Source organism: Suncus etruscus, chromosome 3, assembly GCF_024139225.1.
Source record: "Suncus etruscus isolate mSunEtr1 chromosome 3, mSunEtr1.pri.cur, whole genome shotgun sequence".
In the NCBI taxonomy this organism is placed as follows: Eukaryota; Metazoa; Chordata; class Mammalia; order Eulipotyphla; family Soricidae; genus Suncus; species Suncus etruscus.
Window position 1 is genome coordinate 117,933,678 of NC_064850.1, and position 13,080 is coordinate 117,946,757.

The window sequence follows — 13,080 nt, forward strand, 5'->3', positions numbered from 1 at the left end:
TAGGTTTGATGACATAAATAAAATCAACTGCTCTGGGCCAGAGATAGAGGTCAGTGCCTGGCATGCAGGAGGTCTGGCTTAATGCAATGTGCCGTGTGATCATGCACCATTGGGTATGGCCAAAAAAAATGCTTCACCCTCTTTTTTTTTTTTTTTTTTGGTTTTGGGGTCACATCCAGTGACGCTCAGGGGATACAACTGCTATGTGCTCAGAAATCGCTCCTGGCTCTAGGGACCATGTGGGACACCAGGGATCAAACCCAGGTCTGTCGTGGGCAGCTGAGTGCAAGGCAAACACCACCGCTGTGCTACTGCTCTGGCCCAATGCTCCACCTTGAGAAAATGACATATAACACTGCTTCAAGCTGGAAGCAAAAGAAAAAGAACAAATGAACAAAGAAGCTTCCAGGTCCTACCTGAGAACATAATCTTAGGGATGTGGGGGCTGCCATCAAGCCCCTCTCCCAAATGGGTTTAGGGTTTTGCCCTTTGTATGGGCTGGGGGCACACCCAGTTGTGCTCAGAGCTTTCTTCTGGTAGTGCCCTGGGGATTATGTGTGGTGCCTGGTACTTATGGTTAAGGGCCAGCAACTTAAACCCTGTACTATCTCCAGCTCACCCTCCCAGGACTGTTGCCACAAAGACAAGAGCCAACCCCCAGCTGGACACATACCAACTGGCTTAACTGGTTCCCCCCAGATTTACCTCCCCACAGTCCTCCCCCTGAAAAGCCAATGACCTTTGACTTGTCAGTTGTTTTGTTTTTATTTGTTTTTGTTTTGAGGCCACACTTGGCAATGCTCAGGGTTGATTCCTGGTTCTGTGCCCAAAAGTCCTTTCTGGCACTGCTCAGGAGACCATATGAGACACACGGGGGGATTGAGTTCTGGTGAGCTGTGTGCAAGGCTAACACCCTACCTGCTGGACTTGTTAGTTTCTGGCCATATCTATGGTTCTTTGGTTAAAATTCTACATAAACCAAGTTCCAACCATTCCTTTGTGTTCCTCTTGGGAATTTCCTCCCCCAAGCACTGCATGATGCACAAGTTTTTTTCCTTTTATTTTTGTTTTGTTTTGTTGTTTGTTTTTTGGGGGACACACCCACTGATGCTCTGGGTTCACTCCTGGCTATGCGCTCAGAAATCACTCCTAGCTCGAGGGACCATATGGGACACCAGGGATCAAACCGAGGTCTGTCCTGAGTCAACCGCATGCAAGGCAAATGCCCTACCACTGCGTTATCGCTCCAGCCCCAGTTATTTTCTCTTTTAAATCTATTTCCATACATACATGTTTTAGAGAAACGCACCCACCCCGTATACAACCTAGGAGGCAAAAAGGAAAGAGAAGTTTCCTTCCTTCCTACAATCTCCACAAACATTTGTGATGAGTTATTGAAAGAAAGAGAAATATACTTTTAGTAAATGTCTTCTGACCTTATTTATTTATTGGTTTTTGGGGCCACACCCGATGACACTCAGGGGCTACTCCTGGCTATATGCTCAGAAATCGCTCCTGGCTTGGGGGACCATATAGGACGCGGGGGGGGGGGGGTGTTGAACCGCGGTCTGTCCTAGGCTAGCTCGGGCAAAGCAGATGCCTTACCGCTTGTGCCACCCTTCTGGCCCTCTTCTAACTTTAAGTGCTAATTTTTCTCCTCCCCTCAGCCCCCCCCCCACTACAGTCTTTAGGGCAGAGAAATGGGCCATGAACTCCACTTGAGAGCCTTCATTTGGACTCACACAGCTCCCAGATAATGAGAGGAAAATCAATTCAGAAGACACAGGCTGGGGCTGTAGAGATAGCATGGAGGTAAGGCATTTGCCTTGCATGCAGAAGGTCAGTGGTTCAAATCCCGGCATCCCATATGGTCCCCTGAGCCTGCCAGGAGCAATTTCTGAGCATAGAGCCAGGAGTAACCCCTGAGTGCTGCCAGGTATGACCCAAAAACAAACAAAAACACAACAAAACAAAAAAACAAAAACAAAAAAGAAGACACAGGCTTCCCTGGCAATGATTTTGTTGATGTGGAAGTTGCATGTTTTGTCCAGGTTTCTTGACTTATTTCAAGAAGTAAGATTTCAAGACTTGAATTAATTGCCTGCACCTAAGCCCTTGTAAAATGAGTGGCATTTGTCTCTGTGTGCAGAAAGGGAGAGTAGTATGTACAGCCTTGTACAGCCAACTGTGCTAAATGGGACCAAATTACATTAGAGATGAAACCTACTGTGGAAGACTTATGAGTTATTGGATAATTTTTAATTTTTTTTTAGGGACATGGCAGTGCTCAGGGTTTATTCCTTGCTCTATACTCAGAATTACTTCTGGTGGCACTCAGGGGACCCTATGAGGTGCAGAGGATCGAACCTAGGTTGGAGGCATGCAAAACAAGTACCTTGCCTCATGTACTATTGTTCTGGTCCCAGACTGGTGGATTATTGACTTGGATAAAAATGGAAGGAGGCAGAGGCTATGTATTCAGAACTCAGGGTCTCAGAGGAGTCAGCTAGTTCCTTTGGCAAAGTGGGAAAGTAGGAGAGAAGTGGAGCAACTGGGCTGGAGCGCCTTTGCCTTGCACACAGCCAATCTGGTTTCCATTCCTAACATCCCATCTGATCCTCCAGGATCAGCCCACCTGGAGTAATCCCTGAGCGCAGAGCCAGAGTCAAACCTGAGTGTAATCAAATGTGGTCCAAAAACAAACAAGCAGAGCCAAATCAAAGTGGAGCAGCTACCTTTGCAGTGGGACGCATGATGCTCTGATGAGAAACTGTGATCGGCCAGAGAGATAGCACAGCAGTAGGGCGTTTGCCTTGCATGCAGAACGATGGTGGTTGGAATCCGAGCATCCTATATGGTCCCCCAAGCCTGACGGTGACAATTTCTAAGTGCTGAGCCAGGAGTAGCCCCTGAGTGCTGCCGGGTGTGACCCAAAAACAATAAATAAATAAATAAATAAATAAATAAATAAATAAATAAATAAATAAATAAATAAATAAATAAATCAAAGAGAAACTGTGGCCATGGCAAAGTCAAAGGTACCAGCTAGAAGCAAGGCATGCTGCATGTGGGCTTGGAGAGGACACAATACTTCTCTCTGGTTGACCCTTGTCTGACTGAGAAAGAAAGGGAAAAATGGTCGTTACTGACCAAGTTCTGCTCATTCTTGGCCGATGGCCACAGAGATTGTGGTTTAACTTCTCAGGCTAGTTGCTCCAGGGGCTGTGGGTCAGAGCTGCACCATCACAGAGGTAGAATCGGTACAATTCCTCTTCCAAAAGGAAAGATAAAAATTATTAAAATATAGTTTCATCACCCCTTTTTGTCTTTTGGCTAAGATAAAGTGTAGTATCTGTTATCAGTTTAATATCTGTCTGATATGTCCTCTATCTGAGGACAGTACTATCAAATGGATTTTTAGAGCAGGGAGTTGGAATAGGAGCTTGCTCCATTCACTCCACTCATCAACCTGGTATTACAGTACCAAAAAATGGTTTTATCAACCTTAATTTACTCCCCTGCATCATTTATGGTTCTGTGAGCACTGCTGGGTATGGCCCACCCCCAAAAAATTTAGGGCTGGAGAGATATAGTACAGGGGATTGGCTCTTGTCTTGCATGCAATGACCCTAGTTCTATCCCAATATCTCTGGTTGTAAGCCTCCCCAGAAGTCCTGGCCCCATTGCCAAAAATGGATAATACATTTTCAGGCCAATAACTCATACAGGTACCTTCTTTGGTTTTGCATAACTATAGCTCTAACTTTTAGAGCTATTGCTTCTCAATAGAAACATTCTTTTTTTTTGGGGGGGGGGCACACCTGTCGGCGCTCAGGGGTTACTTACTCCTGGCTCTATGCTCAGAAATCACTACTGGCAGGTTAGGGGGACCATATGGAATGTCGGGATCTAATCCGGGTCTGCCACGTGCAAGACAAATGCCCTATACCTCTATGCCCCATCAATAGAAACAAACCTTTTGTTTTGGAGGGCCACATCCGGCCGCACTCAGGGGTTACTCCTGGATCTGTGCTCAGAAATCGCCCTGGCTTGGTGGACCATAACAATCAATAGAAACATTCTGACCAGACACAACATAGGGGGTGGGGGTGAGGCTTGTCCAGACAAAAGCAGATTTACAGGAACTAAGGCAGGTGTAGTTTGCTTGCTTCTCTGCTTGCTTCATTCGCTTGCACTGCTCAGCAGTACTCAGGGTTTTCTCTGGTCTCTGCATTCAGAGGTCACTTAGAAGACGGATCAAATCTGGATCGGCTGCTTGCAGGGCCAAGTGCTTTACTCTGCACCCTCTCTCTAGCTATGAGTATTTTCTCTAACAAATTAAGAGAAGTAATATCGGGGCCGAAGAGATAGCATGGAGGTAAGGCGTTTGCTTTTCATGCAGAAGGTCATCAGTTAGAATCCGGCTTCCCATATGGTCCCCCATGCCTGCCAGGAGCAATTTCTGAGCATGGAGCCAGGAGTTTCCCCTGAGCACTGCCGAGTGTGACCCCTCCCCCCCCCAAAAAAAAAGAGAAGTAATATCTATGGACTTACCATAGCCGAGGAACTGAAGGTCTGGTATCAGTTTACAGGGCTTCTAGGGACCTGTTTACATTTGCAATTCCATGAAAGACTTTTCTATTAAGTTTTGTGCCAGAATTTGTCACCAGGTTCCACATTGTACACTAGAGGGCACTATGGCACCAACTAGCCAAGATGCCTGATGCTTGTTTAAATTTACCCATTTGGAAAATGCTTAAATCCCAGGGGAAAGAAAAACCCTGAAACTTAGAAATACCATTTAGTAAATGTATTCTGCTACTAAGTGCACAACATGTGAAAGATAGTTTGCTGTGTTATTTTTGCTGTGAGTTATGTGATTTTATTTTTTATTCAAAACAAAATTTATCATTTTTTAGGTTTTGGGCTACACTTAGCAATGCTCAGGGCTCGCTCCTGGTGTGGCCCCCAGGGACCACTCCTGGAGGGCTTTGGGAACAATAAAGGATGCTAGGGATCAAAACCAAATCATCACATTAAAGGCCGTAATTACCCGTTCACTGTACTCACTCCAAAACCTCATTTCTTTTTTGTCTTTTTGTTTCCCTACTTATATGTATAGCATGAATATATTTCTAGGCTTTGTTTTTTGGATGTCCTAGAGCTAAATTTGTAAACATATGTGAATGCTATTGAATCACATACTATACTATGGTATTACAACTCCCAAGAAGACGAAGACTAATCTTTTAAGCCAATATATATATATATACATATATATATATGTATATATATATTATCTAATCCACTTATCTTTTTCATTTGTACCTGAGATGTTATTTTCCCCCCTTCATCAAGTCTTGTACATAAGTGAGCGCAAGCAATAGCACAGAGGGTAGGACGTTTGCCTTCAACGCTGTCGACCCAGGTTCCATCTCCAGCACCCTATATAGTCCTCTCAGCCAGCCAGGACAGGTTTCTTAGCGCTGAGTCCCTGGGTGCCACCCTTGTTTGCTGCCGGGAGTGGCCCCAAAGCAAAACAAAAATGTACATCTGTCTCTTTTGTTAGCTCAATCATTTTTTTTTTTGTTTTTGTTTTTGTTTTTGTCACATCTGGTGATGCTCAGGGGTTACTCCTGGCTCTGCACTCAGAGACTATGTGGGATGTGCTCAGGGGACCTTATAAAATGCCACGGGTTGAACCCAGGTTGGCTGCCTGAAAGACAAATGCCCTTCCCCCTACACTATCACTCTGTGAAATTCTTCCTGATAATGACAGTTTTCCCTTTACTAGCTCAACAATAGCTTGTAATAAATTACTCTCCCATGTCATGTTATCATTTTACAAATATTTGTTATAGATTTTTTTTTTGTTTTTGTTTTTGGGTCACATCCAGCAGCACTCAGGGGTTACTCCTGGCTCTATGCTCAGAAATTGCTTTTGGCAGGCTCAGGGGATACACAGGATGACGGGATTTGAACCACCTTCCTTCTACATGCAAGGTAAATGCTCTACCTCCATGCTATCTCTCTGGACCCTATCTTGAAAATTTTTAAGATTTCAGCTCACAAAAAAAAAAAAAAAGATTTCAGCTCACCTTTTTAAAAAATTCTATTTTGGGGGGCTGAAGCGATAGCACAGTGGGTAAGGCACTTGCCTTGCACACGGCTGACCTGGGACAAACCCAGGTTTGATCCCTGGCATCCCATATATTACCTACCCTGAGCTGCCAGGAGGGATTTTTGTTTTGGGGTCACACCCAGCATCGCTCTGGGGTTATTTCTGGCTTTGTGCTCATAAATCGCTCCTGGCTCGGGGGATCATATGGGATGCCAGGGATAGAACCTGGGTCCGTCCTTGGTCAGCTATGTGCAAAGCAAACGCCCTACTGTTGTGCTACCACTCCGGGCCCTAGGATTTCTGAGCACAGAGCCAGGAGTAACCCCTGAGCACCGCTGAGTGTGGCCCCCCAAATTGTATTTTTTTATATAATTTTTATTTTGATCATAGTGGTTTACATGTTGACAATAATATTTTAGTTGAATATTTACATAACATCAGGGGGGATTCCCATCACCAAATTGTCTTCCCTTCACCTCTGTTTTTGTCGTATCTCCCATATCCACTTCCCTCACCCCCAGGGCTGCTAGAATATGTGGTCCCCTATGTATCTATCCTACCACATAGTAGTCTTGCATCTGATTGGTCTAGGTGTCTCCCTAATTTCCCCCTCTAACTGGGAGGTAGGCCTAGCTAGTTAAGTTCCAAATAGTATTTTTGTGTATGTTTTGTAATGTACATATTTTAGTATACTAGAACATGTATATAATCTATGATAATTATATGTACAATTAATAAATGAACTAATTTTGTATTTTTTTTTACTACTGGGAGATACAAGGAGTGCCGAGGAAGCAATCTATTAACAGTAGATGGGCCTGCGATTCTGCTTCCCTTCACCCACCTCAAGGGCCAGAGGGTGGGACGGCTGAGACGCTGACCTCTGAATTCAAAGGAACAAATACTAATCTGTAAAGAAAATATATTTCTTGTGCATCCTGTAGCACCCAGCCCAGAGGTTACCCATGGAGTTGAAAAATCCAAACAAAATGTTTTGGGGTCCTACTAAAACAGGAAACCTAATGGAAGTTTTCTATAACTATCAGTAACAAAACACTTCCTGAGTGACCCAGTTGTTAAATATAGAGTAATACATTAACAGACATAAAACTCTAAGCAAATAGCAATTCAAAGTGTCTATCAGAACTAGATGCAAATACCCCATGTTTTACCACTTACAAGAGAGACAACAAAAAAAGTGGCCCAATGATAACCCCATGCTTCTTCCCCCAACATGCTTAGTTAAGTGCCAGAATGGAGATAACAAAGGATTGTGTTAAGCGTAATTATTGGGTGAGATGTTTGAAACCCTTAGATATGAAGTGGCCAGTTCTCATTTTCTTAATTATGAAGGTTCTTGCAGAACTATTAACTGGCCTTTTATTCAACAAAACCCTGGTAGTACTGACTGCAGGAATAAGTAGCTATGCCTGGGGTCAGATTTTCCTGCTTTGAGGTTGACTAGTAGTTGAGCATGTAAAGAATGAGATCTCGGGCCGGAGAGATAGCATGGAGGTAAGGTGTTTGGTTTGCATGCAAGTCGGTGGTTTGAATACCAGCATCCCATATGGTCCCCTGAGCCTGCCAGGAGCGATATCTGAGTGTAGAGCCAGGAGTAACCCCTGAGCGTTGCTGGGTGCGACACCCCCCCCCAAAAAAAAAAAAAAAAGAATGAGATCTCACACACCACAAGGAAGACCATGAAGTCAAGCTAAGGGCAGAAATGGGGTTGGGGTTCAGGTAGAAAATATGTCAGAGACTTCTCTGTCCTAATGGATTCAGGCTCTGGATCCAAACAGATTGAAAACAATGGTTTGAAAAGTTTTATTGGGTAGCAGACAATATCTACAATTGGCCTTTACAAAAGTACAAGTGCAAGAAGGAATAAAGGCATACAGAAGGCTTCCTACTGAAATTGGCAGTGATTATCAACGATTGATCTGGTTACAAGAACTCAAAGCATTTTTACAAAGAATTGCAGAAGCTATGTTCATTCCTGGACTTAAACAGAGTTGACTGAAACCTAAAGAGAGAAATGTCTAGAAAGAAGGGTGAATTATTTCGAACTGAAGGAACAGGGTGCTTCCTTGATCCAGCTGAAACAAAGCAAGTCAAGGAGCCACCAAGGTCTTGAGGTCAAGGATTATCCACTGACACGTGGTGCGTAGGGTTGCCTTTTAAATTATAGACAGATTTACAAATAAGGGATGTTGGTTGGACATATGTTGACTGCTTGCAGACCTCATTAACTGGCCTTGACTCAACAAAACCCTGGTAGCAAACTTAGACATATGTACTAGGACATATGTCTCTCTCTGTGGGAGTCCACCCACTTGATTCAATCAAATGCACAATCCCTGACAAGGCCTAGAAGTGAGTCCAGGAGATGAACAGAACAGCGCTTCAAACACGACCGCCAGGGCTGTGAATGAGAACAAATCAAGAGGCATGAGTGTTCAGGGACAGCTGAAGGTGATGATCTACGTCGAGGAAAATGTTAACAAAACGTAAAAAAAAAACAAAAACAAAAAACAAAAAAAACACTGTTCTTGCTAAGGGAGAGCAGACAGCTTCCCACTCAGAAAAACAAACCATAAACACTGGTGGTGTTCCATTTCCAGTTAAAATGTCTGAACATAAAGACGTCAACCTTCTGATTTCAACACCTTCTTCTATACTTAAATACAGGGTTCAGAAGAAATTATGACTTACGTCCTGAAGAAAGTATGGAGCAAGTTCTCCTATTTCCAATGTCGTCTGTGATTAAATATAGCACGATATATATATAAACAGACAATATACTCATAGTACCTTCATGGAATTCTTGAAAATGCTCACAGTAGCTTATACTGATAAAAAAAAAAAAGAAAGCTGACAATGTCTAAGAGTGGAGACGAAAACCATATTTTATCGCCCAGTAGCTTGAATGACTCAACACTTTGGATTTTGATTTCTTGAAGGCAAAATGTTTTGATAGTTAAACCCTGATCAAATGGACAGGTGTGGAAAGAGATTTTTAGTCTGTTCCCTGTTTCCTGGTTAACTAACAGAATTTCAATTTATGCCTGGCCAGAGCCTAGTTTTGAGAAGAGATCTGGGGTTTCACAAAGATTGATTACATTTTTTTCTTATAAATGCATTATTTCCCAAACTTCATAATCTGAACTTTCTAAGAGTTATAGAAACTATTTCTGAACTAACTACTTTTATTAGGATAATCTGATTTGGTGTCAACTGTGGAAATGTTTCTCTGGCTATCTCAAATTCAACCTAAAATGTGCATTTAAACCGGCTACTCTTTGCACCTTCTCAAGTGTGCACAAATAAAAGTTTCCTTGATCTATACATAAAGATTACACAAGGGAGAGAAATAAATTGGCTGCCAATGTTTCACCAATGACCTAGATATCCAGGGTTTCATGTCTGTGCTATGCAGAATTCATTTTCTTAGTTGAGGATTAAGATCCTTTGGCACAAATGTGAAGTCAAAATACACTTACAAGGGCCGAAGAGATAGTACAGTGGGTAAGGCTCTTGCCTTGCACGCAGCTGACCTGGGTTTGATCCCCGGCATCCCAATGGTCCCTCAAGTACAGCCAGGAGTAATTCCTGAGTGCAAAGCCACGAGTCACCAGAGTACTGTCAGATGTGGCCCAAATACCAATCCCCCCGCCAAAACACCCCACCCACTTACAGTAATAAAATGGTCTTTTTTCATGCTCAACGAGAATCATACAAAATTGCATTTTAAAAAATTTAGTGCTAAAAGCATTTGAAAAATATAGTTTTCTAAGAGACTGTCTTTTAATTTGACTTAACACAACATTTAATGGGAATTGGTCTTAAACTTCAGGGAAAGTTTCTACAGATTAGAATATTCTACAAAAAATTAACTTGGATAAACTAAAGGAAAAATTACACTAGAAAATTCCTAACTGCCTGAGTCTTTCTGGCAAGTCACTTTGAAAGCAAGAGTTCTCTTCTAGATTAAATAGTGTTATTGCTGTGTTCTCAATCCTAAAATAAGGGTCATCCTCCCAGGAACACAATTTTGTATCTACATATCAACTATTTTGACAGTACACGGCACATCTGAATGGTTTTAGTTTCCTTTTGTGGATTTGTGATGAAACAGTGTTGGCACACCCAACTGAAACACTCCTTTTAATTAAAAAAAAAATCCACCTCAATATCCACTTCTGGGGCTGGAGTGGTAGCGCAAGCACTAAGGCATCTGCTTTGCCCACACTAGCCTAGGATGGACCTCGATCCCCTGGCATCCCATATGGTCCCCCAAGCCAGGAGCAATTTCTGAGTGCATAGCCAGGAGTAACAAAACAAAAAAATATCCACTCACTTCTGATTTTTCAGTTGCTGTTTCAAAAGAAGCAAATGTTTAAAAGTGTCAAATGGGACTAGTCTACAAGTGTCAAATGGAACTAGTCTACAATTTGCCTTATTAGAAACATATTTTTTTGGTTCATGGATTGGGGAGAGAGACCTCTGACTTTGTTGAGGTACAGAACTACAGCCCCTGAAACAGAGATCAGGGCCTGTTCAGTGGACTGCACGTTACAGCTCTGACTGGAAATGCTCACTCCTCACTGCAGACATTCCTTCCTTCTAAGATGCACCAAAGCCTGTGAATAAGTTTCAACTCAATACATAAAAGATTGTGTTAGTGAATTTACAAAAAGGCAGGGGAAGGGGAAGGCTGGAGGGATAATACAGTGGGCAGGGCATTTGCCTTGCATGAAGCTGACTTGGTTCTATCCCCAGCATCCCATATGATCCAGAGCTTGCCAGGGGCAATTTCTGAGCACAGAGCCAGGAGTAACCCTTGAGCACTGCTGGCTGGAGCCCCAACACTGAATAACAAACAAAGAAACCAAACAATCATATCTGCTCTCTAAACTATGCTGCAGAGCCAAGGTAAGGAGCTGCAGTCTTACTAACTAGAATTAGTGTTTTTGATGTTGGTGTCACAGGGTCACATTATGGGTGAGACAGAAATGGTGGTTTCAGAAATCTGGTCAGAAGAAATCCATGAAGACAAGGTTTCACATTATAGCAAGGCTCTGCTCATTCTTGAATTGGGGCAGTGAGTTCAAATCACAGTATAAAAAAATCTTTAAAAAAAGATTTTTTTTTGTTTTTGTTTTTAAGGAAAAGCAGCAGGTGCTACATGAGAATCACTTATATAACAATTATTGTCTCTTAACTGCAGATAGAAAATATTCATTGCATAGGGATTTTAAATATAAGGCCAACAAGAATTATCAAGTCAAGTTGAAAAAAGGATCAGAGAGGGCACTTGATGGTATCAAGAGATAGAATTTCATTCTGAGAGCCAATATCAGAGTTACTGTTTCATTAAAAAAATCACAGTCCAGTGCTCAAACAGTGCCTGGCGACTGCTTCATGCATTCCAAACCAGAAACCAAGGTCAGCACCAATGAGAGCACAATGAAAAGCTCCTCGGCTAAACCTCATCGGTGAGCCAGCATGGCAGTGCCCTGTCCGTACCTGATTAGTTGTCAAATCTACATTTTGCAAACAGTTTAATATGTGTTAACAAATGCGAAGCATGTCACCCAGTCGGGTTGCCAGGGGGTTGTCCTGCTTGTTAAGTGCAATGCTGCTTTTTCAAACACCTCCCACCTGCAGCCTCATTGATGAAGGAAAAACACTGTCACTTGTCAAAAGTCGAACAAAGTTCTACCAGAGAAAACTAAATGCACTGGAGCCAGAGAAGCAGGCGGTGACACCAGGCCATCCAGCCTTGTCTCGGCCTATTGGAGATGTACAGAAGCTCCCAAATCCCCATGCAATCTCCCGAAGGATGACAGTCAGTCAGCAGGGCAGGGAGCCCAATGGTGAAAGCGCTTCTCCTTTCCACTAGTGTTTCGAGTTTAAAGAACAGGGTCTGGGTCTGAAAGGAGCTTAGTTACCCAGTGTTGTTATGGAGAAACAAAGAACTCCCAAAGGAATGATGTTAGGGAGAGCTTGGGAATACACCCAAGTTTTAAGTGGAAAAAATGAAAACACAACCAAAAAGTGCATGAAGAGAATAATACTCCAAAGTATGTTAGCTTAGAAACAAAGGGTTTTCGGGGGCTCCACAGAGCAGCCGTCTCCCCGATTATGTACACGATGAACTGTTCAGACACCATGAAGCACCAGGTACAGTCTCAGCCATTGGATGATGCGTGTCTGGCAGGTCCAGGGAAGTCAGCCCCATCCAGATAGGACCCGGATGACAGAGCAGCAGGGGAAACCCCACCATCATCGGCCACCACCTGGGTCCCCATCACCCCAGGCTTTGCTTGTGAAGAGTAGTGACTATTACAGCATTGTCACTTCACACTCTTGGTGGGTGTCTCTGACTCTGTGGACTGTCGCCCATCGGTCCAGGCTTCACGGGTACTCTTCAGGGCTAGCGTCTTCTCCTTGTCCACCATCACGTAATCCACCCGCTCGTCAGCCACACTGCTGCCCGAACCACTGCTCTTTTGCTAAGAAAAGCAAAGAGGAATATTATTACCACACTCTCTTATTTTTCTTAAATCCCACAAATGAGTACAATTATTCTATGTCTATCACTCTCCCTCTGACTCATTTCACTCAGCATAATACTCTCCGGACCAGATTCATCCACATATAAGTAAATTTCATGACTTCATTTTTCCTAACAGCTGGCTAGTAATGTGAAATTGAGAACCAGGAGGGCCAGCCCATGATAGAAAATTTGCCACAAACTTCAAGGGAGTGAAGTTAGGGCAGAGAATGAACCACTATCAGTGATGGCTAACCTTTTGAACCCAAGTGCTCAAACTGCCACACAATGCCCAGTCCTCCCAATGGCCAGTCCGGCCCTGTGGCCAGGTAAGCTGCAAAGCAGACACTGGTACACTCGCATATCTTAATTACGGACCTTCCCGCATGCCAGCTGCAAGGAG

The 13,080-nt window shown here is 43.3% G+C and overlaps 1 protein-coding gene and 1 non-coding gene across 2 annotated transcripts in view; one reads left to right on the top strand and one right to left on the bottom strand.

Moving 5' to 3' along the window:
• Positions 1-3,314: 3,314 nt before the first annotated feature.
• LOC126005418 (U2 spliceosomal RNA) lies at positions 3,315-3,509 on the top strand. Its single transcript, XR_007494517.1, has one exon. It is a non-coding gene; the product is annotated as a U2 spliceosomal RNA (small nuclear RNA).
• An 8,670-nt stretch (positions 3,510-12,179) lies between these two features.
• The window catches only part of GAB1 (GRB2 associated binding protein 1), a 118,201-nt gene continuing 117,300 nt past the window's right edge, over positions 12,180-13,080 (bottom strand). Inside the window, exon 11 of the mRNA XM_049770872.1 lies at positions 12,180-12,636. Within this exon, the coding sequence (XP_049626829.1) occupies positions 12,478-12,636 (159 nt within the window). The 3' untranslated portion in view covers positions 12,180-12,477. The remainder of the gene's footprint in view (positions 12,637-13,080) is intronic.